Source organism: Saccopteryx bilineata, chromosome 2 (assembly GCF_036850765.1).
Source record: "Saccopteryx bilineata isolate mSacBil1 chromosome 2, mSacBil1_pri_phased_curated, whole genome shotgun sequence".
Classification (NCBI taxonomy): Eukaryota; Metazoa; Chordata; class Mammalia; order Chiroptera; family Emballonuridae; genus Saccopteryx; species Saccopteryx bilineata.
In genome coordinates, this window is record NC_089491.1 from 370,355,943 (window position 1) to 370,378,909 (window position 22,967).

Consider the following 22,967-nt stretch of genomic DNA (forward strand, 5'->3'; position numbering starts at 1 on the left):
TGCGAGAGTGGTAGTTCAATAGCTTTAACTGTTCTTCCCCCCCCCCCCCTCCCCCAGGTATTCTCAGAGAAAGTCTAGAACTGGATTGCAAAGATATGGTCACCATTGACTCCAGTTCTTAATCCAAAATTTGAACCACTTAATCCTAAATGAAGCTTCAGTACACTTGCTTCATACTGTAGGTTGACTTGGCTTCTGTAATGTTTGTTTTACACTGTTCTTTAGATCAAAATGAAGCTTCAAGTTAGGAGAAACTGACACTGCTTGGTAGGAGTTAAGTTAAATATACTGCTCACAAAAATTGGGATATTTCAAAATGAATATGAAGCTATAAAATAGCCCCTAATTTTATGAGCAGTGTAGTCAAAGGAACTGAAGGCTGTGAAGATTATCTTTTTAGTTTTTCTGTCAAGACTAATGGAGAGGATCCCAAACTCTTAGGATCTTACTAACTGGAGAACACCAAGTGCAGAAATTTGTTACTCATTTATAAAAATGAAAGCTTATCCTTTTCTAAGGTTGACCCATAAGCTTTTCCATTCCTTGATAAGAGAAGTTAGGAATAAAACCAGTTTGGTTATCTACTAAACAAAACCTGCGGCTGGAAGCTAGGAACTCCAAGTTCTATTTCTGTGTGTGCTACCATTGACTTGGTTAGCGGTTTGGGTAGAGGCCAAATCCTGAAGATGAGGCCACGCTGCTTTGTTGCTGAGTCTGTTGTTCAGCTTAATGTTCAACCAGACCTTCCTCTTCAGCTCTCCCCCTTCTGATGAGTTGCTTTGTAGTTTGACATTCTACAATAGATTATACTGTATATGCCTCAGTTTCCTTTTTTTATTTTTTATTTATTGGTTATGCCTAAGTTTCCTAATTTGAAAATTATATCAATACTGCCTCCTCATAAATACTTTGAGGAGTAACTTTTTTAGTAGCTGTCTAAACATTTACTTGCTATAACTTTGTAATTTGGGAACTTTAGAACTTCTGTTTCACAAGTTCTGTGGAGTAGTTGGGAGGCCGTCTTACTGAAATGTGGCCATGGCAATACAAAAGGTGCCCATAGGGATGGGTCGGCCGAGGGTCAGTCTCTCAGGGTACCAAGTAGTTGTTACCATGAAACCCCAGGCATTTTACATTTGCCTGATGACCAACTCTTGGGGACTGGTGGCTCTGTGTGAGCAGGATTTATTGATTCTTGGCAGCAGTCCTCTTCAGGGTGAGAATGCTTGCCTCTGAACTATTTCCACAGTTAATCAATTTTTTATTGTTTGTGGTTAGCTCTCACGGTTCTCTCTAAGCTGTTTAAATGTTTGCTGTTTTATTAAGTACACTTTTAGTAATAACTAGAGAAGAAGGTAGAACAAACATCTTATACATTCTCTTCCACTTTCTAGTTTGGTCTTCTGCCTTTGCCTGAAAGTTGCACTGGAGTTATCCAGATACTCAGAAATCTATGTTTACAGCAGGCTTCAGAACTTCAAATTAACCTCCACTGACTCTGTGGAGGTTAGGACAAGTTCTGTTGAGTAGCTAACAAGAGTAGCAATGCTATCATTTTCTCAAATTCTTTTGCGTGAAGCACTCTAAAGTTCCCACATATTCCTTCAGGAATATTCTTTTTGCTCACTACAGACCCAGGGCTTTTTAACACTTCACACAAAGTCAGTGAATGTGTCAAATAGAATATGACTTCAGATTAGTCTTGACAATTCCCTTCTGAATGTTTGCTCTTACTGAAAAAAAATGTGTAAAACAGTGTAACTGCTCTTGGTGCAGTACTGAAAGATCACACTATTTGAGAAGACTTACCAACAGTTTGCTAGAGCATCTCAATCATTTGAAAGAATTTAGATAATTGAACTGCCTCTAAAAAATCAAAAAGTTTATTCAGGAGGATTTGTGAGAGCTACAGCATTGATCTGTCTAAACCCGGCCTTTGTTTTTTTCAACAAGAGATGGAATAAAGTAAGCTTTCCAATATTCAAAGACAAATGGCAAAAAATAGCCAAAGATTGAATCTTTCCCTCCTAGATCATAGATTTTTGTTCCATTTGCCAAGTATGATGGTTACACTTTGGCCAGCAGACCCCACTGTGTTCAGGTCCTGAATTTGACATTTTCTTTCTTTTAAAAATTACTTCTCGCCCTGGCCGGTTGGCTCAGCGGTAGAGCGTCAGCCAGGCGTGTGGAAGTCCCGGGTTCGATTCCTGACCAGGGCACACGGAGAAGCGCCCATCTGCTTCTCCACCCTCCCCCCCCCCCTCTCTGCCCCTCCCACAGCCAAGGCTGCTTTCCATTGGAGCAAAGTTGGCCCAGGCTCTGAGGATGGCTCTGTGGCCTCTGCCTCAGGCACTAGAATGGCTCTTTTTGCAGCAGAGCAACACCCCAGAGGGGCTGAGCATCGCCTCCTGGTGGGCATGCCGGTTGGATCCCTGTCGGGCATATACTGGAATCTGTCTGTTGCCCCCTATTTCTCACTTCGGAAAAATAAATTACTTTTCATCCTAGCATCAATGACACTTTATGTGAGAAAGAAGTAAAGTGGAATTTTATTCCAATGATCTTATCAAATCTAAAACCCACACATGCAAGTTTACCTAAGTACTATCTTGGCTCTAGCCCAGTGGTTTTCAACCCTTTTACAACTGGGGACCGGTGGAAATAGAATTATTTTGGGGATCACTAAGGCAAAAATCACCCTGAGCATAAGACAATTCAACTAAGATCATTGGGTCTATAATCTTAAACATCAAGGTGGTTAACTCTTTTGGGGACTGGCTTAGAATTTCTGGCAGACTGGCTGTTGAAAAACATTGCAGCCAACTTTCCCATCTCACTGTTGTAAATATTTGTAACCAGCTATTCTGGGTATAAGTGACCAGGGGGACACCTGTAGTGTATTACCTAATGTTTGACTAAATATAGCGAGTTCTTGATTCTTTGAAGGTAAACTATTGGGTTGTGGATTTTCTTTTTAAATTTCCTGGATTCACTCTTGTTTCTCTAACTTTTGAAGTCAATAGATAAAGTATATTTAGTTACATTTCCCCAAGCAAAAGATTTTTATATTTATATAAAATTTATATTTTTATAAATACTGGATGAAGTGAAAATTAAAATACCAATCCAATGGGCAACTGCTGTATGTATAGCACATTTTTGTACTATCTCTTTTAATCCTTATATCAGTTATATAAAGTAATATAGCCCCATTTTGCTGATGAAGAATGAGGCTCAGTGAGTTTGAAGGATTATCCAGGATTTCATTGCTGGTATATGTTAAATGTATGACTGAGACCCTCGTTCTTTGACTTTGTTTCCTCTCTGGAGATACCTAGTCACAACTAAACAAGTCTAGAAGTCCCTGGTTTTTTCTCCAAACTGAAATCTAAAGGGACCCATCTCTTAAAATCCTCTTTCATGTTATAAGCTAGCCCTAGAAAAGTTTTTCTTACTCTCAGGAGAATTAAGCTGTCCATCCAGCTGTCTCAAAGTTTGGGAAGTCCTTTGCCCTGGCTGGATACCCAGGCTCCATAAAGGGAACAAACTGAAATTGCTAGTGGTAGACATCGTCTTTTGTGTTGCTCATTTGAAATGTTTGGCAGGGAGGACTTTAGTGAATGGCTAGAGTGGACTTGAGGGTCATCCAGCACACTCCTGTAAATATAGGTAATTCAGAGTCTTCTGTCCTAAGACCAATATGCTAGAGTCAAATGTTTCACTGTAGAAAGTGTTGAAACTCATATTTCACACAAACCTCATCATTCTAAGAATATAAATGCAATAAATATAGTAAAATGCCAGTGCCCCTGAAAGCAGAATTCAGAAAATTGTATAGCCCGAGGTAATGTATGAGTTACTTAAAACTAAGTATTTGTATATTTTTAAAAATTCGACTGTATTTCTCAAGAGTAAAATGTATTGTTTTTTCTGATGATAAATTTTATATTTATATAAAGTCTCCAAGGCAGTAGGGGAAACAAGATTCTAATACATAAATCCCAGTCTTATGAAGAAGAGGTTCTGAAATTAAAGAGGTTATCACTGCTGCATCCTAGTGCAATCAAAATGAGGCTTCTGCTCTGTACCGTAAAGCCAGAGGGCAGTGTTGCTGCCTTTCCACCAGGCAGCTAGGTTTCTGGGACTACTGCATGATGTCATAGCAGAGGGAGTATTAAAAACACGAAGAAAACTATTTCAAGTTAGACATTTAATGTAATTTTTAGGCAAAAGGAAAAACTGATCATACATTTTCTACAGTGGACTATCTTCCAGAATACAGCCAGCTCAGTCCAGCTTTGAAGGCTCTGAGTCAGTCCACCAGCATAATTCCTTTGATTCATTGATTTGTGTACGCTCCTTATGCATCCATCCTAAGATGCATTTCACTCTTGAAATACCCACCACCTCCATTATTTCATTTAGATGCAAAAGGAAGCTTTGCAATGGGAGACTTTTTCCTCTTTCCCTGCAGGGGCATTTAAACCTTCAACAAATTTGACAATCTTATGATTCTCTTGTACCTTTTCCCTGGAAAAATGCACATATAACATAAGTCTACATATAATTTTATGGGGTTTGTAGACCCCAAGGCCCCTTATGGTTTCTAAGGCCCCAAGTTAAGGAAACCCTGTGCTAGTGATTTGTGTAGTGCAGTTGCCTTAAGGAACTACACAGGGCAGGGAAGATGGGCTGGGTTATCCATAGTGACAGGAGGAAACAATTTTATAATTTACTATTTTGACTTTGGGGCAGAAATTACCAGGGCCTCCTTGCATTTACGAGCAGAACTATCCAAGAAGTGCTGCTATCAGCGCAGTTTAGGAGACTGAGAATAATGGTTGAGTAGGGAATATGTGAGGGGTTCCCACTCAGGCCCCAAGGAGTTTTGCTCTTCAGCCAGAGGTTTTACATTTGATTTGCAGTGGGTGGGGCATTTCTAATTTTAGTTTGACCCTCTTGGAAAGGTGGACAGCTCCTATTCCGTTTTTGTTTTGTTTTTTGGTATAGGGAGCACCTAAGTGTTGAACATAAGGTTAAGTCTTTGGAATGCCCCAAATAGTCATTTTCTCTGTAAATCCAATATCCCCTATCTCTAAATGACATAAAGGGCTGCCCCACAAGGTTATCCAACCATTGCTAGCGCTAAGCAATAGGTTTACCAAGAGCCTCTTCCAGGCATCCAGGAATTTGCTCCAGCCTCAAAGGGGGAGGTGGGGGGTGGAGAATTACTAAAAACCTACTTGTAGGGATGAAATGAGGTTGTCAGTTGTTTTAACAAGCAGCCAAATCAGATTTACATTTTTGTTAATAGACTTTAGAATGGCTCTAGAGAAGCAGAATTAAAATTTAATCTTATGATTGTAGCCACTTTCTACTCCCCAAACATCCAACGCTGGTTTATTTCTCCCAACATCAGGAAAGAAAACCAAGGCACTAGAAAGCAAGCACACTTAAGTTTGAAGCTATTTAAATCTTTATATTTTGCCTGAACTGGATATTGTAGCACATTAAAACCCATTCAAGGGGAAGATCGGGTAATTGAAAATCCTTCATTAAAGATTTTTTCAAATTAACAAATTTAATGGTTTCTTTACCCTCCAAAGATGCAATTGCATAAATCAGTACTATTTTTAATTAGCTCTAGAAATCACAAACTATGTTACATTTACAAATATTAAATTTATTAACTAGAATGAACTGAATAGTTCTCAGATTTGGCCACCTTATAGCTCCGTTTAAGGAGAGGATTTTTAACAGAAAATGCATAACTTGGTCAAATTACACATAAAAATTTTTCTAAAAGGAAAAGTAAAGCGCCCCTCACTTTCACATAATTAAAGATCGGGAGAAAGCACACAAGCTACATCATAGCTAAATTTACCAAACCAACCAAAGCCTGGGGGATTTTCTCTTCTGATTATGTGTCATAAAAAGGTACACTGTCTTATATACACATGTATATAATGTTACATTCCATCACTGTAAAAAGTCCCCTTTCCCCCCCACCCCCCCAAAAGTTTCAGTCTAGTCTCCAAACTTGGACAGCGGTGCTCGCTCCTGCTGCCGGTGTAGTTCGTTCTCCGTCAGCAGCTGGAGGTTCTCGGCGCGCAGCCGGTCCAGCTCCAGCTCCAGCTCCCGCACACGCGCGTCGTCGCCGCCCAGCCTCTTACTTTCCAGCCGCAGCTGGTTATTCTCGTCCTCCATGCGCGAGAGGCACTTCTCCAGCTCCAGGTACTCTTTGATGAGCTCCTGCTTGCTCATATTCTGCAAGCTCTCCGCGTGGTACCGCTCGTAAGTCTCGGAGAAGTCCCGCTGCAGGAACTCGCTGCCGTCTCCTCCCATCCCGTCGCTCCCCCCATCCTCCTCGCCCGCCTCTTCCAGAAACTCTTCATCGCTGGTGTCGTCGGATTTGGTGGCGGCCCGCTTGGGGTAGAAGCCAGTTTTGAGATCCGGTTCCTCCTGGTCGTGATCATCCATTAGGAACTGCGTGGTGTTATAGGGCGCGACTGGCTGGCCCTTGGCGAACATCTCGGCTCGAATCCTCGAAGCTCGCAGACTCTGTTTCTCGTCGAACTTTCTCTTCTCCTCCCAGGTCAGCTTGTAGTATGGTTTCCAATGCCGCTTCTTCTTTGAGGGGCGTCTCCTATGTTTTTTCTTGCCCAGCTGTCTCTGCTGCTGTCTCCACGACTCCTCGCTCCCAGCAGCCGAAGCCCTCAACTTGTTGGCCTCGGAGTCATGGCACGGCTGGGCGAGCGGTTCAGCCTCAGGCTTCTGTTCCCCTTCCGCCGCCGGCGGGGGTGCTCCGCCAGCAGACAAGTCGTCTCCATTCTGGCCCTTCTCGTCTGCTTCCGTGCAGCTAGGTTCTGGACAGACCTGGATCGGCAGAGGAGGTGGCTGGGGTTCCAGGCTCCCTTCCCCCTTCTGCCCTGGACAGCCACCCGACTGGGGGAACGCTCTCGATTGCCACCTACTGTCCTCCTCGGGCACCCGCTCCTCTGCGCCTGGGGGGCGATCGGGGTTCCGCTCTTCCTGGACAGCATCAGCACCTGTACAGTTGCTAGTTTGAGGCCGGTGCTGATATTCCAAGAGTGGCTCGGCCATGGCTAACAGAGTCCTCTTCTCAAAGTTTGAAAAATTTTGGCTTTTAAGTCCGTGAGGAAAAAAAGGTTTTTGTTTTCTTTTAAAAAAATGTCCAAGAGTCCACTTCGGTAATTTCTGCAGCGATGCCTTCGGCGTCCGGTCAGCAAACTCCAATTGCAACTCGGGGGAGCTCAAGTCAATAAAGGGTTAAACGTCACAGCGCGACCAGCTAGCAGGTCCAGGGGTGTGCAGCAGCAGCAGGAACAGTACGTAATGTGCAGAGGGGGTCAGCCTCGAGTCTCCCCGCAGAACGCCCCCACGATGGAGAAATTGGTGGACTAGGAGATGAGGATAAGTCCAATGGGTTAAACCCAGCCCCGAAGGGGTTAAAACTATCCGATGACGCTTCCTCTGAGGAGCCGATCCACAAAGGGTTAAATCCCCTGCCGCAGAACCCACAAGGGGTTAAGGTCCCAGAGCCACCTACGCCCACTTCCACGGGTGTCGCTCCAACCCGAGCTCCCAGTTCCTTAGGCCGGCCCGGAGCCTCATCCGAGGACATACAAACTCATCTCCCCTTTGGCTCGATGCTCTGCTCAGCTCAGTTCTCCTCCGCCTCCTCCTCTTTTCCTCTCTCCCTCCCTCCCTCCCTCCTCCCCCTTCCGACAACTCCTCTTCCGCCTCCTCCCCCAACTTCCCCTCCCAACCTGCCTCACCACCTGCCAACTTCCAACTGCTGCGTCCTAGCCCTCTGCTCCGCTTTTATATAGAAGCTTGTCCGCCCCTCCCACCCGCATGCGTAACGGAGTCCCTTTTGCGGGAAGCTGGGACTCGTAGTTTCTATCTTTTGGGCCCACCGTCCTCACGCGTCGTGCGACGTAGCCAACCCTAGGGCGCGTAGGGGGCGTCTTCCAGGCCACCTCCCTCCACTGCTTAGCCCTCGCTGAAGAAACGTGAGCGGCCATTGGTTAAGAGTCATATATATGGTGGAGAAAGGAAGACCAGTCACAGAAAAGATGGGGCGGGCTCTGGGCCATACCATTCTGTTTCCAGAATATGAGAAGATTCGATGTTCTATGACGACCTACACAGAATACTTTAATGAAAAGGTGCGTCTTAAAGCCTGTTATCGTATTCTGTCCTCAGCGGAAGGGTTTTGAAGATCATAAACATGTGTTAGCTGTAGCAAAAAAAATGGTTTATTCCTAAAAAGTAGTCCCTAAAGTGTAAAAGAAAATTAGATCTTATAAAGAGAGATGCTGGCCCACCGCTGTAAGTCTTGATTTTTAAGATTATAGAAATGGTTTCAAAGTGTGTGGCTAGTGCCTGGGACTGACGTTTGCGGACGGATATTGTGAACATTTTTGTAAAAAAATGAAAAGCGCACGAAGTAAACAAATGAAGAATAAAAAGTGCCGCCTTAAAGGGACAGTATGACTGCGTTAGCACAGCAACCTGGTGTAGGCCTCAGAAGATGAGAAGGCAGGTTCGAGTCCCGAGTGACGTCCGCCCTCCCTCGTATTGGCCTTGATACCTATGGGCGAAGTGACCGAGCCCCAGCCCCAATTGTAGCCTTCCAGAGCCTCCGCCGCAGCCGCAGGAACCGGTGCAAAACGGTGGGCCAACACAGCCACTGGCCTGGGCCAGGATTCTTGAAGCACCGGGTGTGCTCCTGGGGCTCCCTGGAAACCCCGGGGCAGGAAGGCCTCACCTCGCGGGGCCTCAGCTTCTATGGAAGAAAATGGCCTCTTGGGGCTGACTTGGTCTTTTCACTTCCAAGCCCACCAGGAGCATTTCCTGACAGGAACAGGCCAGCTGATGAATCTTGTTGCTGATAAATTTAAATTATCAACCCTGGCTAACCGAGAGAAAAGGGGGTATCACCCACAGAGGCTAGGCTCTCTTCTCTCATCACAGTGGGCTCTGGGCAACACTGAGAGGGAAGCAGACAGAGCTAAAGGCTACCTCCAAGTAGAAAGACTTGCCCAAAAACGGGGGCAGGGGGATTTTGATCCAGGACTGTTGGGGTAGACACGGGGTGGGGATGGAGGTTGACAATGACGACTTGTTCTTGAGAAAATTCTCCAGATTCCAAGTACTTATCTGAATGACAGGGTCTGGGAATAGCCCAAACTGTGATCACTTAGGCCTAAAATCCGGTTTAATCTTAACTTCTCCCTCTTGCCACACACCAAGTGACCCATTCTTATTGCTTCTTTCTTAGTGGCAATGGCTGACATTCCAACCGCTTTCCATGTAATGTGCTTTTACCACAGAACCATTAGACCCTATCAAACCCCAGTGAGTAAGGATGGGAATTACTGTCTCCATTCTAGAGATAAGAAATCTCTTAAGAGTCAGAAATTAAGTGACTTGTCCAAGGTCACATGACAGCTAAGTGACAAGTCTGGTTAGTGTGGAGGTCTTTGTGACTCCTGTGCCATTTTTTCTTTCACAAACACAAAATTCTTTTCTCAAGAACTCTATAGTTCCTTTTCATTCCTAACAGCTTCAGCCTATTTCAGGCCCTTATATCTTCATTTAGGAAAGATTTGTCAGGAGGGCAGGCTGATGAATAACATCTCTGCTACTCATGGACGGTATAGAGAGGCCACCAAACCACAGTGAGCCAAAATGGCAGGTGATGAGAACCTTGTAGGAGTTTGTGAGCCAAGCTGCTTAGGAATTGGGAGTTGTGTACAGGTTTCAGGGGGAAACTGTCTTTGAAGGATGAATCGTTTTCAGGCAAAGTGGCATGAAGAAGGGCATTCTATGAATCGTAAGTATGTCCAAAGAAAGGACTTGTGCCTGACCAGGCAGTGGCGCAGTGGATAGAGCACAGAACTGGGATGCCGAGGACCCAGGTTCAAGACTCTGAGCTCGCCAGCTTGAGCGGGGGCTCATCTGGCTTGAGCAAAAAGCTCACCAGCTTGGACCCAAGGTCGCTGGTTTGAGCAAGGGGTTCCTCAGTGTGCTAAAGGCCCGCGATCAAGGCACATATGAGAAAGCAATCAATGAACTAAGGCGTTGCAAAGAAAAACTGATGATTGATGCTTCTCATCTCTCTCCGTTCCTGTCTGTCTGTCCCTATCTATCCCTCTCTCTGACTCTCTCTGTCTCTGTAAAAAAAAAAAGAGGACTTCTCTGGGAATTCAAGAGTGGTTCTGTGAGAAAGTAGTGATGGCATGTCCAAAGGGAGAGAGGCAAGCAAGAGTGCCTCTGGGGCACAGCCAGATATTTCAGAAATGACCATGCTAGCCTGTCTTCCCTGGGCTTCCAAGAACTCAGGTCCATCCATCCGAAAAGCCTGCCTTCTGTGCTTCTTCATCTATCTAGCAGGAGGCTCCTCAGAAGCAAAAGCTGCCCCTCACACTGGGAGCCAGAGACCTTCACTTTGTTCCATGTTCAGCCTGCAGAGGACTCGTAGGTACCCTCCATCAGGGAAATGTGGAAGGGATAGCTGAACCCAGCCTGTTCACGGACAGGGCTCTGCTGTATGGGCTCATTTTGTCATATTGGGGAAGTGGTGCCCAGACTAATAGGTTGTAGAATTCTAGAATTCTATCAAACAGGAGGCCAGGCACCTTACTATTAGCTGAGTTTTAACCCTTTGCCAGGAATTTTACACATCCTGGTCATTTAAACCGCAAAGCTGCCTTATGAAGAGATCATCATCCTTATTTTGTAAGCAAGACAACCCAGGCTCAGCAGTTAAGTCTTGCCTAAATCACACAACTAGCGTGCTCAAGTGGGGGAGCTGGTTTCCGCTCTACACCTGCGTCCCCACCGCCAATTTGGTCCCTCTCCCACTGCCTCTCCACTTGTAACCCCGAGCCAAATGGGGAGCAGCAGGGACAGGGCTCCACAACTGTTCTGAGGGATACCGCCTTGAGAAAAGGGAGAAGCATCAAAGAGTGACCGTGGCTTCCAGTGAACTGGTGATGGGCAAGGCCGGGAGAGTGGGCAAGGCGAGGGCTTGACACAGATAACTCAGGAGTTTAAGGGTCTCCAAGGAGGGGCCTTCTGAACTGCCTCTTCCTCACTCCAGCAGGAAGGTACTGAGGTCCAAGTGGTGGCAACTACAGGAGGTTCAAGTCTTCAGCCCTCCACAGATGGGCACCCTGGCTAGTGGCCAACACGGCCTGAATGACAGGATTGATGCTGACCAGAGGAAGGCCAAGGTTGCCAGGCGGTGAGAAACATTAATTCGGTGCCTAAGCAGCCAGCAGTACTCGGCATCACCCAGAGGTTTGTGCCCATGCAGGCGCTCTGCCCACCCCCAGCGGAGGCTCCCTGAGCAGGGCCCGCCCCCAAGCCTAAGGGCGGGGTAAGGGGGGGGGGCAAGGCTACCACTTGGTCTTGGCCTTCCAGAAAGTTCCCTAGGCAAGCCCGAAAGTGGGTGTCAAGAAAAGCGGGCATCGGGAGCGAGCAGCTGAGGGTTAAGCAGGGAGTGGGCACTTCCGGATCGGGGTGACCCCCAACACTACGCCCAGCGCAGGGAGCAGCCATCCACAACCTACCGTGGTGACGGAGATGCCCCTGGGCCCGGTGGGCCCCCAACAATGACAGGCGGGTAGGGCTGAGCCCAAAGCCCCTACCCCGCGGTAGGTGTAGCCCGCGCCCCAGCTCCACCCTTCCTGGGACACCCCCTTCCTCTCCGCCTTCCTTCAAGACTCCGGGTTCTGTGTTCCCTTCACGTGTCCACGAAGGAGGGACAACCTTCCTCCCTCAGAAACACCACCCACTGGCTGCGGCTGTCCAAGGGACATGGGTGGGGTGAGCAAGGAAGGGGCTATGCCTCGCGCGCTCCGGACTCGATTTCCGCCTCGTTTGGTAGACGGTAAAAGATTAAGGTTTTATTTTCTTTAGCGAAACATTCATTTGTAAGTGAATCTTCAGTGAAGACATCCTGAGTGTGTGTGTGGGGAGAAGGCCACAGACGGGGCTCACGCCCCTCCCCCGGCCCTGCTCTCTCTGCCTTCTCCCAACTTGGCGGGGCCTCCTGGCCTCCCTCCCAAAGCCTCCCAGCCAACCAATCCCAGGTCCCGGCCCAAGTCCCAACTTGCCCAAGAGCTGAACCACCTAGGGGAGAGGCTGGTGGGAGAAGAGTCAGGTGACCCAGGGGGTGGGGAGGGCAGAGGCAAAACACGGCAGCCCCGCCCCTGAGTCACTAGCCAACCCAAGATCCAGGACGAGCCCAGCAACTGCAACCTTCCAAGGAAACCAGGGATGATTTCAGCGGGGGAGGGGGTTGGGAGAAGCAACCTTGTGAAGCTGCAGGGAAGGGTGGGGTCTTACTATCCCCCACCATTAGGGGAGGGGTGCCAGGCAAACACTGATTGGTAGTGGTCGTTGGGGCGGGGGGGGGGGGACTGTAATTAATGCCATTTTCTACTGTCGTCATAAGACTCTGGGCACAACAGGGACAGGGGCTCATGGCTTCCTCCGTTGGCTGCAGAGACTCCTCCATTGAGTCACCTCTTTTGGGTCCGAAACTGTCTGATGAGCCACTGGACAATGAAGGGCCACAGGAAGACGAAGAGCAGCGTAGGACCTGAGAGCCTGAGGGGCCAAGGCCGAGCACTGGACGGGGGTCTCTGCTGCCAAGAGGGTGGGAGGGAGTCAGGGGTAGCCCAGCCTCAGCAGACTGGACCCTCCTTACGAACCTCCTTCCCAGAACTCAGTGGATGCTTCTACTTCCTCCAGACTGTGAGGACTGGGGTAGAGAAATCTCTACCCCCATATCAGCATCACTGGAAGGGAAGAGATCCTGAGCCTCTATTGTGTCTCTGACAGATGAACTCCAACTCATTCCCACACCCTCCCCCCAGGGCAATCCCAGGTACCAAGAGGGCTGGAGGCAGGAGGGGCTGCCAGGCGGAGGGACTGGCTTATAGGCTGTTTCCTCTGGGCCACAAAGCAATGACCCTGTTGGTGTGGCCTTAAGATCCCACATTGTAAAGGATGTGCCACATATTTCAAAAGAGGAGCCCCTGAGTGCTCAGAATTTAGTCTCGACCTATTCTTTGCTAAAAGGAGCCAGGGCTCCTTAGAGAAGTGACTGATTCCAGATCTGGAACAAGAAAGGTAGAGGTGGATATGGGGCACCTTATGCCAGAAAGCAAGGAAGCTTTTAAAGGTTAAAGAGGTCATAATAGGACCCAACTTGAAAGGGTCTGCAATGACCAAAGTTGTGACAATCTAGGCATCAAAAAGAATGGTGAGTGTAGTTGATTGAAATACTGAATCTTTAAAATTCATGAATTCACACTGATAAAGCTGGAAATTTGTCACCATTGAGGTGATTGTTAAATCAACTCTTTACTTTAAAAACGTATGATTAAAGAGAATTAAGCCCTTACTCTGCATTTTCCTAAGGCACTGTATTCCAGGGAAATCCGAAATAATCAAGGAAACTACAGAAAAATAACAGCTAATAAATTTTAAAGGAATAGAACTTAAACTTTTTTTTTTTTAACCACTGAATAAATTGATTCAGGCAAGGATTATCTATCAATTTTTGTCAAACCTGTGTGACACATGGATGGACAGGGAACTGGACCTTCCTTCCCTGGCTGCAGGAGAAAACCATGACTTTACAATGGTAAGACCAGACTGTCACACCTTTATCCACACTACAGTGTGTCCGTAAAGTCATGGTGCACTTTTGACCGGTCACAGGAAAGCAACCAAAGACAATAGAAATGTGAAATCTGCACCAAATAAAAGGAAAACCCTCCTAGTTTCTGTAGGATGATGTGGCAGCATGTGCAGATGATGATGTAACACCATGTATACAGCGGAGCAGCCCACGGCCATGCCAGTCGAGATGTGGACGGTACAGAGGAAAGTTCAGTGTGTTCTGTGGCTCACTAAATTAGAATCCGTGACCAAAGTGCAACGTGAATATCGGCGCGTTTATAACGAAGCGCCATGACATTAATCACTTAAAACAGAGGGTCACAGACGTTATTCACTGTTACACCAGACATCCTTACCCGTGTGTGGCAAGAACTTCACTATTGTTTAGATGTGTGTAGGGCAACAAATGGAGCCCACATCGAACTGCACTACATAGGTATGAAATTGGGAGGGTTTTCCTTTTATTTGGTGCAGATTTCACATTTCTATTGTCTTTTGTTGCTTTCCTGTGACCGGTCAAAAAGTGCACCATGACTTTACGGACACACTGTAGTGATCCATGTTAGAATCATTAATTGCTGTCTGACCTGTGGTGGAGCAGTAAAGCGTCGACCTGGAATGCTAAGGTTGCAGGTTTGAAACCCTGGGCTTGCTGGGTCAAGGCACATACAAAGAGCAACTACTATAACACGTTAATGCTTCCTGCTCCACACCCCCTCCCCACCCGCTTAGCTCGTTTTCTCTCCTCTCTCTAAAAAAGAAAAAAAAATCAGCCTGACCAGGTGGTGGCGCAGTGGATAGAGCGTCGGACTGGGATGCGGAAGGACCCAGGTTCGAGACCCCGAGGTCACCAGCTTGAGCGCGGGCTCATCTGGCTTGAGCAAAAAGCTCACCAGCTTGTCCCAAGGTCGCTGGCTCCAGCAAGGGGTTACTCGGTCTGCTGAAGGCCCGTGGTCAAGGCACATATGAGAAAGCAATCAATGAACAACTAAGAAGTCGCAACGCGCATCGAAAAACTAATGATTGATACTTCTCATCTCTCTCTCCGTTCCTGTCTGTCTGTCCCTGTCTATCTCTGCCTATGTAAAAAAAAAATTAATTAATTAATTAAAAAAAATAAAAAGAAAAAAGAAAAAAATCAGTGAGTAGAATCTTTTTTAAAAAGTTAAAAAACAAACAAAAAAGAATCATTAATGGCAGGACAGCTAGATATGTTTCCCCTGATGTGAAGGACATCACCTCTGACGAAACGTGTTCGCGTAAACTAGGAACATCTCTATAGCACCACTGGCTGAGTCTCGTTAGCGAGTCAGTATCAAGGAAAAGGGACTGGTCTGGATGAAAAGAGTCTTAAAAGGACAGAGGAACCAGATGCATCATGTGCTCCTGGGCTGGACAGACAGAGCAGCTGGAAAAGGCAGTTGGAGACAACTGGAGAGTTTTGAATTTGGATTGGCTATTTGATGATATGAAGGAATTACTGCATGCGATGAAACTGGGTGGTAAAGCCTGACCAGGCGGGCGCAGTGGGTAGTCAGACTGGGATGCGGAGGACCCAGGTTCGAGACCCCGAGGTCGCCAGCTTGAGCGTGGGCTCATCTAGTTTCAGCAAAGCTCACCAGTTTGGACCCAAGGTCGCTGGCTCGAGCAAGGGGTTACTTGGTCTGCTGAAGGCCTACAGTCAAGGCACATATGAGAAAGCAATCAATGAACAACTAAGGTGTCGCAACGAAAAACTAATGATTGATGCTTCTCATCTCTCTGCGTTCCTGTCTGTCCCTATCTATCCCTCTCTCTGACTCTCTCTCTGTCTCTGTAAAAAAAAACAAAAAAAAACAAACTAGGTGGTAGAATATTCTTATTTTTAGAGATGAAATCCCAAGTATTTCAGGGTGGAAATCTTTAAAATCTTCAGCATTTAAAATTAGTAAAACCAGAGAGGTGAGGGCATGTTGTGTGTTGAAATGTTGGCCACTGTGGATGTGAGGAAATTCCTGTCACCCTGGCTGATACTGTGGCAAGAGGGTTAGGGGTCACCCAAGGTACCCCCCACATGTAGCAACTCAGCCCTCACCTGTCTCCACCACCCTAGGCTCCTCAAGAACCGACCCACACAGAATTAATGGTGGGTGCCAGCTTTGGAGGGAGACAGAGCCACGGCCACTCCCACCTCCATCACTTACTAATACTAATATTAATACTAACAGTGGACTCCATTCCAGGAGGTCTTTGTGCTGGGCACTGGAAAGTACCTACAGGTAAGGTTCTTCCAGGCTGTTTGCCCTCAGGTAGGTTTTTCAACCTCTCAGAACCTTAATTTCCTCATCTGTAATAGGGAAACAAAAACCTAACTCATGGGGTTGTTGTATGGGTTAAGTGAGATAATGCAACTAATGGTATTTGGTACACAGCTGGGACTCCAGAAATGGCAGGTGCTGAGGTGTGAAGGGCAAAAAGTTCTTGGCATCAAGGGGAGGTAGTGAGGGATGCAAGGGCTGAACTGTTGGAGGGTAAACCCTAAATCTGGGAACGGAAGTCCTAACTGAGGGACAATAGGGACCCCCAGCCCCAATGCAAACAGCACACACATCCTGGCCCTTCCAACTGTTAAGTCTTAGTACTCCTGCTCAGTGTTTCTTCAGGCAGAGGGAGGTAATAGCAGGAAAAGAGGGTCCTTTCCACTCTCTTCCAGGAGCAAGCACTTCAGATTCCCTGAATTCCCTGCTTGTGACATGAGTCACACCATTCTCTAGAGGAGGCAAAGTTGTGGGCAGGTAGAAATGCGAGGATAAAGAAGTGGCTGGCCTGACCAGGCGGTGGCGCAGTGGATAGATCGTTGAACTGGGATGCGGAAGGACCCAGGTTCAAGACCCCGAGGTTGCCAGCTTGAGTGCGGGCTCATCTGGTTTGAGCAGGGCTCACCAGCTTGAGCCCAGGGTCGCTGGCTCGAGCAAGGGGTCACTCAGTCTGCTGTAGCCCCGGTGGTCAAGGCACATATGAGAGATCAATCAATGAACAACTAAGGAACTGCAACGAAGAATTGATGTTTCTCATCTCTCTCCCTTCCTGTCTGTCTGTCCCTATCTGTCCCTCTCTCTGTCTCTGCCAAAAAAAATGAAAAAAAAAAAAAAAAAGAAGTGGCTGGATGAAGAGCCCAGAATAGAGACCTTCAGAGCTCTGCCCCATTCTTGCTCTAGGCCTTGGGGGGACTCACCTGCTTGTGGGGGGCAGGCATGCTCTCCAGGCTCTGCAGTCTCCCCTGGACATCCCGCATGCTCTCCTGCAGTGCTCGAACTGTCCCCACCAGCCACGTGTCTAATCCCTGGGGCCCTGGCAGGCTGCCTTTCAACCCTTCTGCATAGAACAGACACATAGGGAAAAGGACTCAGGAGGCAACTCAGCTAGGGGCAGGGTGGTGGCAGGCTAAGGCAGGTCCAGGAAAGAGTAAGAGTAGGGCACAATCTCTTGTAGCAAGGGTGACTTTTGTAAAGTCCATCCACATGGCTGAGTAAGACTACCAGGGGTGACTTTGGGCAAGACAGTAATATCTCTGAGCCTCAGTTTGTCATCTGAAAATTAGAAGATGGCATCTCCCTCACAGCTTCTGGCTCAAAGGAATAAAGGAGATAATATTTATAAAAATGCCCTTTATGAGATATGCACACTGGAAGTTATAGAAGGGGACAAGGCAAAACTCACTGTTGTCCTTTGAGAGTCCAAAATGGGAAGCCCAGAGAGAAAGAATGACTCCCAAAGCCATATAGCTATAGCTGTAGCTATGTGGGGGCTAGCTCTTCTTGTCCCAGGCGCCCTTACTCAGTGTCTGATGGCTCCTGATGGCCCTCAGGAAAAGGAGGCCAGGCAGGGACTTTGCCCATCCAGGCTGGCATCTGGCTGTTTGGCAACCTTTCCTGGGCAGAGGCTGCTCTCTCCAGTGCCCAGAGCTGGACTTTCATCTCTGCCCTAAGAGGGCAGCAAGGGGAAGGCCCCGGGCACTAGAACCATGGGGAAGGGCAGAATGGGGTTAAGGGTCAAGCAGTGGCTCACCTTTCCCTGTTGGGGGTACAGGGCTGTTTCTGGTGTCAGGCTCTCCTCCAGGGGCATCCTTTTGCTCTGCCCAAACCTGCTGAGATGAGTCGCAAGGTCTAAAGGGAGCAGTGGGAGCAGCCAGAGCATCGTGGGATTGGAAAGAGGGCTACAAGGGGTAATCTCACCAGCTCAGGCTCCAGCTGCTCCAGGGAATCACAGAAAACCTCAGAGTCCAGGTCCCTGGGAGGCTGAGACTCTGGGGAGGGGGAAAGTAGGTTAGTGACAAGAAGGAATCTATAGAGGGAGAGTATAAAATGGACAGAAGCACCTGTTCGGGGAACAATATAGATACTGCCACAAGAGGCACAGATGGGTCCCAGAAGTGAGGACCTGGAACAGGAATCCCAGAACCTTCCTCCTGGCTTCCCCTGGAGCAAAGGACATCTCTGTCTGTGGGTATTAGGTATGATGGGCACAGTGTGGCATCCAGCCTTCTCCCCTCCACCCTACCTGGAGATATCCCCCAACCCTGGCCTGTGTTGGTGCCCCTCCTGCCCAGCCACTGACCTGCGTTTGGGGGTGCTGGTTCCTTGGGGGGGCAGGGAGACTCTGCAGCCCCAGCACTTCCATTCAGTTCCTGCTCTTTCCAACCTGCAGAGACATAGCACTCAGGGTGGGGCTGGGAAGAGGCTGTCGCCTCCCAGTGAGATCAGACCTCTGCTCCCGATTAGCCATGTACTCTGCCTGAGATCCACCCCATCAGGGGCAATGGGCGGGGTCCTAACAGGGACATCACCAGAGCCCTTTGCCCCCAGATTCCCTTCCAACTGAGCAGCCCCCTCAGCCTGAACCTAAGACAGTTCACTCAGCACTTGCAGAGATCCCATCCTGGGGGCCTGACCTGAGACCCTTCTTAGGAAGGTTTCCGGGGGCCTCGGCATGTCAGGGATCAGCTGGTACAGGGGCTCAAAGTAACTAAACATGTCGTCTGCCACCTCACCTAGTGGCACTGTATCGATCACCTGTAGGGGATAACATTTATTGAGGACTAGCTGACTCCTTCCATCCCTACCCTTGTATCCCTTTGAGCTGGGCCCCCTCCCCCCTGCTCCTGCCATCATACCCTCCACCTTGTGCCCAGTCATGGACCAGAGACAGGGTTGGGGAGACAGCATGAACATGGTAATTCCCACATTTAACATGCAGGAAACATAATGGGGGCCAGCACTAGAAGGGTGGGGGGCCAACCACCTGGCTGGGAACTTGGGGATAAGAGAGGAGCCCACAGCCTATCCCTACCTTCTGTGCCACCACCTTCATCTCAGTGATGTAGGCGGACATGGCCTCCTCCCTGCTCATCTTGCCCAGGCTGTTCCAGGCATCCCTGGGGGCAGAGAGCTGTGAGAGGCTGGTTGACAGCTGAGGCTTGTTTGCCCAGCCAGTGGGGAGCTCACCACTTATATCGTCCAATGGGGTCCCAGAACCCAGGCCGGGGAACCCGGCAGGGTCCCATGGTAGCCTGCTTGTAGTAGCTGTAGAATCGTAGCATTTCTTCGTAGGAGGGGCGGTAATATCCTGGTCAGGAAGTTGGGAAATGGAAGCCAGAGCATCACCCCCAGCTCCAAGAGGATGGAGGTTGGGGGAGAACCACCCTAGGAGAGGGCAGAGATGGTGAGGGGTCTACCAGGGGCAGGAGGCAGAGGGGAACCACTGGGCAGCCGAGGCAGAGGGGAACCACTGGGCAGCCGAGGCAGAGGGGAACCACTGGGCGGCCCAGGCAGAGACTTGTCTGCAAAAACCGAAGGGATCAGAGCCTCCTGTCAGGCAGACCTCAGCCATCTTGACCCCCAAATGCAGGTCCCCCTGCACTCACCATCACTGTTCTTAGGCAGGTTCTGAATGACTCTGACTGCAGCCTGGAACTGTTCCTGGCAGTCCGGTTCTGGGATCTCATTCTCGGTACCCATGCCCAGCTGCTCCGAGCCCCGAGGCCCTACTTTTCAGAAACTCTGAAAGAATAAGTAAGCATCCGTGTGAGCAGGTCTCTGGGGTCCACCCGGGCACTCGGAAAGCCACTGATCCACTTTCCAACAGAGCAAACTAAGGTCTTTAGAGGCCTGAGTGAGATACCAGGGGAGGTCAGAAGCTGTGGCCGAAGAGTCTCCTTTTCGTACCCCAAGGCAGCGTAGGTGCAGCTGGGTGGATGTAAAGAACCTCGGTGGGTGGGTGAAGAAGCAGGTGGTAAGGGGTCGCAGGGACCCTTTAGAATCGCATTTCCAACTCCTAAGACAGACGAATGTGCAAGCCAGGAGTCAGGCGGGCGAACAGTCCACTCACCCTGGTCGCCGCACCCCAGCCCGGCAGCCCGGCAGCCCAGCACTCACCTCGCAGAGCCCCCGGCCCGGACACCAGGGATGTCCCTCGCCACTAGCCGGAGGCTTCCTACTGACCTCCCGGCCCAGTCTGGCGGGGATGGGAACGCGGAGCGAGGGGAAATTTAAGCCAATAAGAGAGCCCCTTTCAGATTCGGCTTTTACACCCCAGCCACTCAGCGAGGCCCTTTCAAGATTATGCAAATAATTAGTTTTGCCTCTCCCAATCAGAAGGGTTGAATCAGTGGATTCTCTGCCCTACCCTGGGCTGCCAGAGGCGAGCGGAAGCGCCTCCCTGGGTGGACACAGTGAAATAACATGGAGTACTCGCGCCCCCTGGTGGAAATCGGGTATGTTAGCTGAACCCAAGTCTCTTCAGACACCAGGAGTTCTGGAGGAGGGCCATCCGAGCGGAGTTTGGAATGTTTAAGAGTAAGCCAGAAAAATGCGAAAGGAATTGCAGGATCTAAAGTGCAGAGATGCCCTGTCCGCGTTGCTCAGTTGGTGAAAGCATTGCCCAGATATGCTAAGGTTGTAGGTCTGATCCTGGGTAAGGGCACATACATGAATCAACCAATGAATGCATAAATAAGTGGAACAAATGGATGTTTCTCTCCTCTCCCCCTTCCCCTGCCCTCCCTCTCTCTCTCTCTCTTTCCCCCTTTCATTTTCTCTAAAATCAATATTTATTTACTTATTTTAGTGAAGTCCAGAAGGGGAGGACTGACAGAAAGGGAGAGAGATTAGAAGCATCAATTTTTTGTTGGGGCACTTTTAGTTGTTCATTGATTGCTTTCTCATATGTGCCATGACTGAAGGGCTCCAGCTGAGCCAGCGACCTTAAGCTTCAAGCCAGAGACTTTTGGACTCAAGACAAGAAATCTTGGAGTCATGCCTATGATACTACGCTAAAAGTGACCTGGTGTTCAAGCTGGTGAGCCCACTCAAGCAGAATGAGCCTGAACTCAAGCCTGCGACTTCAGCAGAGGCAGATTTAACAGTGCACACCGGCCGGCTCCCTGGGCCCTAATTTCTGAAGGGCCCCACAAAACCCCAACTTGACACTTTTTTGGTTTTTTTTTTTTTGTATTTTTCTGAAGCTGGAAACGGGGAGAGACAGTCAGACAGACTCCCGCATGCGCCCGACCGGGATCCACCCAGCACGCCCACCAGGGGGCGACGCTCTGCCCGCCAGGGGGCGATGCTCTGCCCCTCCGGGGCGTCGCCATGTTGCGACCAGAGCCACTCTAGCGCCTGGGGCAGAGGCCAAGGAGCCATCCCCAGCGCCCGGTCCATCTTTGCTCCAATGGAGCCTTGACTGCAGGAGGGGAAGAGAGAGACAGAGAGGAAGGAGAGGGGGAGGAGTGGAGAAGCAGGTGGGCGCTTCTCCTGTGTGCCCTGGCCGAGAATCGAACCCGGGACTTCTGCACGCCAGGCCGACGCTCTACCACTGAGCCAACTGGCCAGGACCAACACTTTTTTCTAATGACACCAAGTTTGCTTTCATATGTGCAATTTTAATATTAATAGTATATATTTTTTATTTAAAAATATGGTTAACATGTATTTTTATTTTCCCTGTCTCTCTCTCTTTTTTAAGGGGCCCAATATTTTCTGCTGTGCTGGAGACCTCAACCAACCTTAATCCGCCTCTGGACCTCAGGGTTTCCAACCTGGGTCCTCCGCGTCCCAGGCTGAGGCTCTATCCACTGCGCCACTGCCTGGTCAGGCTAAAATCAAACTTTTTAAAAAACGGGCAGAGACACCTGACCAGGCAGTGGCGCAGTGGATAGAGCCTCAGCCTGGGACGCGGAGGACCTAGGTTGGAAACCCTGAGGTCGCCAGCTTGAGCGCAGGGTCGGTGGCTTGAGCGTGGGATCATAGACATGACCCCATCCATGGTTGCTGACTTGAAGCCCACCATCACTGGCTTGAGCAAGGAGTCACTGGCTCTGCTGTAGCCCTGTCAAGGCAAATATGAGAAAGCAATCAATGAATTTCTCATCTTATCTCTCTCCCTGTCTGTCCCTATCTGTCCCTCTACCTCTCTAGTAAAAACAAACAAACAAACAACAACAACAACAACAAACAAAAACAAAACCCCCCCTGGCTGTCTGGCTCAACGGTACAGCGTTGTCCGGCGTATGGAAGTTCTGGTACGATTCCCAGTAAAGGCACACAGGAGAAGCGCCCATCTGCTTCTCCACCCTTACCCCTCTTCTTTCTTTCTGTCTTTCTCTTCCCCTTCCGCAGCCAAAGGCTCCATTGGAGCAAAGTTGGCTGGGGCACTGAGGATGGCTCTGTGGCCTCCGCCTCAGACGCTAGAATGGCTCCAGCCACAACTAAGCGATGCCCCAGATGGACAGAGCTTTGCCCCCTGGTGGGCATGCCGGGTGGATCCCGGTCCGGCACATGCAGGAATCTGCCTGACTGCCTCCCCACTTCTAACTTTGGAAAAAAAAAAAAAAAAAAAAAAAAAAAAAAAAGTGCAGAGAGGAAGACGACATTCAGAAAGTGGGAATCCAAACCAGTATGCAGCATCTCTGGATCGAGAATATGTGAGAATGGGGTAAAGCCTGGGGCAAGTAGTTGGCAAATCTAGGTCCTGATGCCACACTCTTGGCTGCTGCCGAGAAGTGGTGTGGGACCAGATCTTTGTCCCGGACTCAGGGCACTTGTGGCCGACAACGCAGAAGTGCGCGCACGCGCAGTCACCTGTCCATCCTACCCTTCTTATACAAATATGCAGGTGGTTTTTTTTTTTTTTTTTTTTTTTTTCATTTTTCTGAAGCTGGAAACGGGGAGAGACAGTCAGACAGACTCCCGCATGCGCCCGACCGG

At 48.9% G+C, this 22,967-nt stretch overlaps 2 protein-coding genes and 1 long non-coding RNA gene across 7 annotated transcripts; 1 reads left to right on the top strand and 2 right to left on the bottom strand.

Moving 5' to 3' along the window:
- Positions 1 to 4,195: 4,195 nt before the first annotated feature.
- Positions 4,196 to 7,745, bottom strand: HEXIM1 (HEXIM P-TEFb complex subunit 1). The gene has a single exon (XM_066263408.1). The coding sequence runs from the start codon at positions 7,102 to 7,104 to the stop codon at positions 6,028 to 6,030; it is 1,077 nt and encodes a 358-aa protein (XP_066119505.1). The 5' UTR covers positions 7,105 to 7,745; the 3' UTR covers positions 4,196 to 6,027.
- Positions 7,746 to 8,386: 641 nt separating this feature from the next.
- On the top strand, positions 8,387 to 11,331 carry LOC136326873 (uncharacterized). The gene is made up of 2 exons (XR_010729534.1): positions 8,387 to 8,699; positions 11,135 to 11,331. It is a non-coding gene; the product is annotated as an uncharacterized lncRNA (long non-coding RNA).
- A 581-nt stretch (positions 11,332 to 11,912) lies between these two features.
- On the bottom strand, positions 11,913 to 20,224 carry ACBD4 (acyl-CoA binding domain containing 4). Of its 5 annotated transcripts, none has more exons than XM_066263410.1 (11): positions 20,139 to 20,224; positions 19,929 to 20,037; positions 19,628 to 19,763; positions 19,209 to 19,329; positions 19,054 to 19,138; positions 18,656 to 18,776; positions 18,322 to 18,405; positions 17,940 to 18,010; positions 17,773 to 17,851; positions 16,940 to 17,079; positions 11,913 to 12,683 (listed from the first exon to the last, which is right to left on the bottom strand). In XM_066263410.1, the coding sequence occupies exons 3-11, from the start codon at positions 19,719 to 19,721 to the stop codon at positions 12,558 to 12,560; spliced, it is 921 nt and encodes a 306-aa protein (XP_066119507.1). In that variant the 5' UTR covers positions 19,722 to 19,763; positions 19,929 to 20,037; positions 20,139 to 20,224; the 3' UTR covers positions 11,913 to 12,557. The 5 variants fall into 5 exon arrangements, with proteins under 5 accessions (XP_066119507.1, XP_066119510.1, XP_066119508.1 ...); XM_066263413.1 differs by having other exon boundaries at positions 11,913 to 12,680; positions 17,773 to 17,848; positions 19,885 to 20,037; XM_066263411.1 differs by having other exon boundaries at positions 17,773 to 17,848; positions 19,885 to 20,037.
- Between the last annotated feature and the right edge of the window lie 2,743 nt (positions 20,225 to 22,967).

Coding starts and splice junctions, on each gene's coding strand:
- HEXIM1 (XM_066263408.1), bottom strand. CDS start 7,104: ATGGCCGAGCCACTCTTGGAATATCAGCACCGGCCTCAAACTAGCAAC.
- ACBD4 (XM_066263410.1), bottom strand. CDS start 19,721: ATGGGTACCGAGAATGAGATCCCAGAACCGGACTGCCAGGAACAGTTC. Junction 19,139..19,208: donor CCCATTGGACGATATAAGTG/GTGAGCTCCCCA, acceptor CTCTGCCCCCAG/GGATGCCTGGAACAGCCTGG. Junction 12,684..16,939: donor TGCCTGCCCCCCACAAGCAG/GTGAGTCCCCCC, acceptor CCCTCTTGGCAG/CAGAGACCCCCGTCCAGTGC.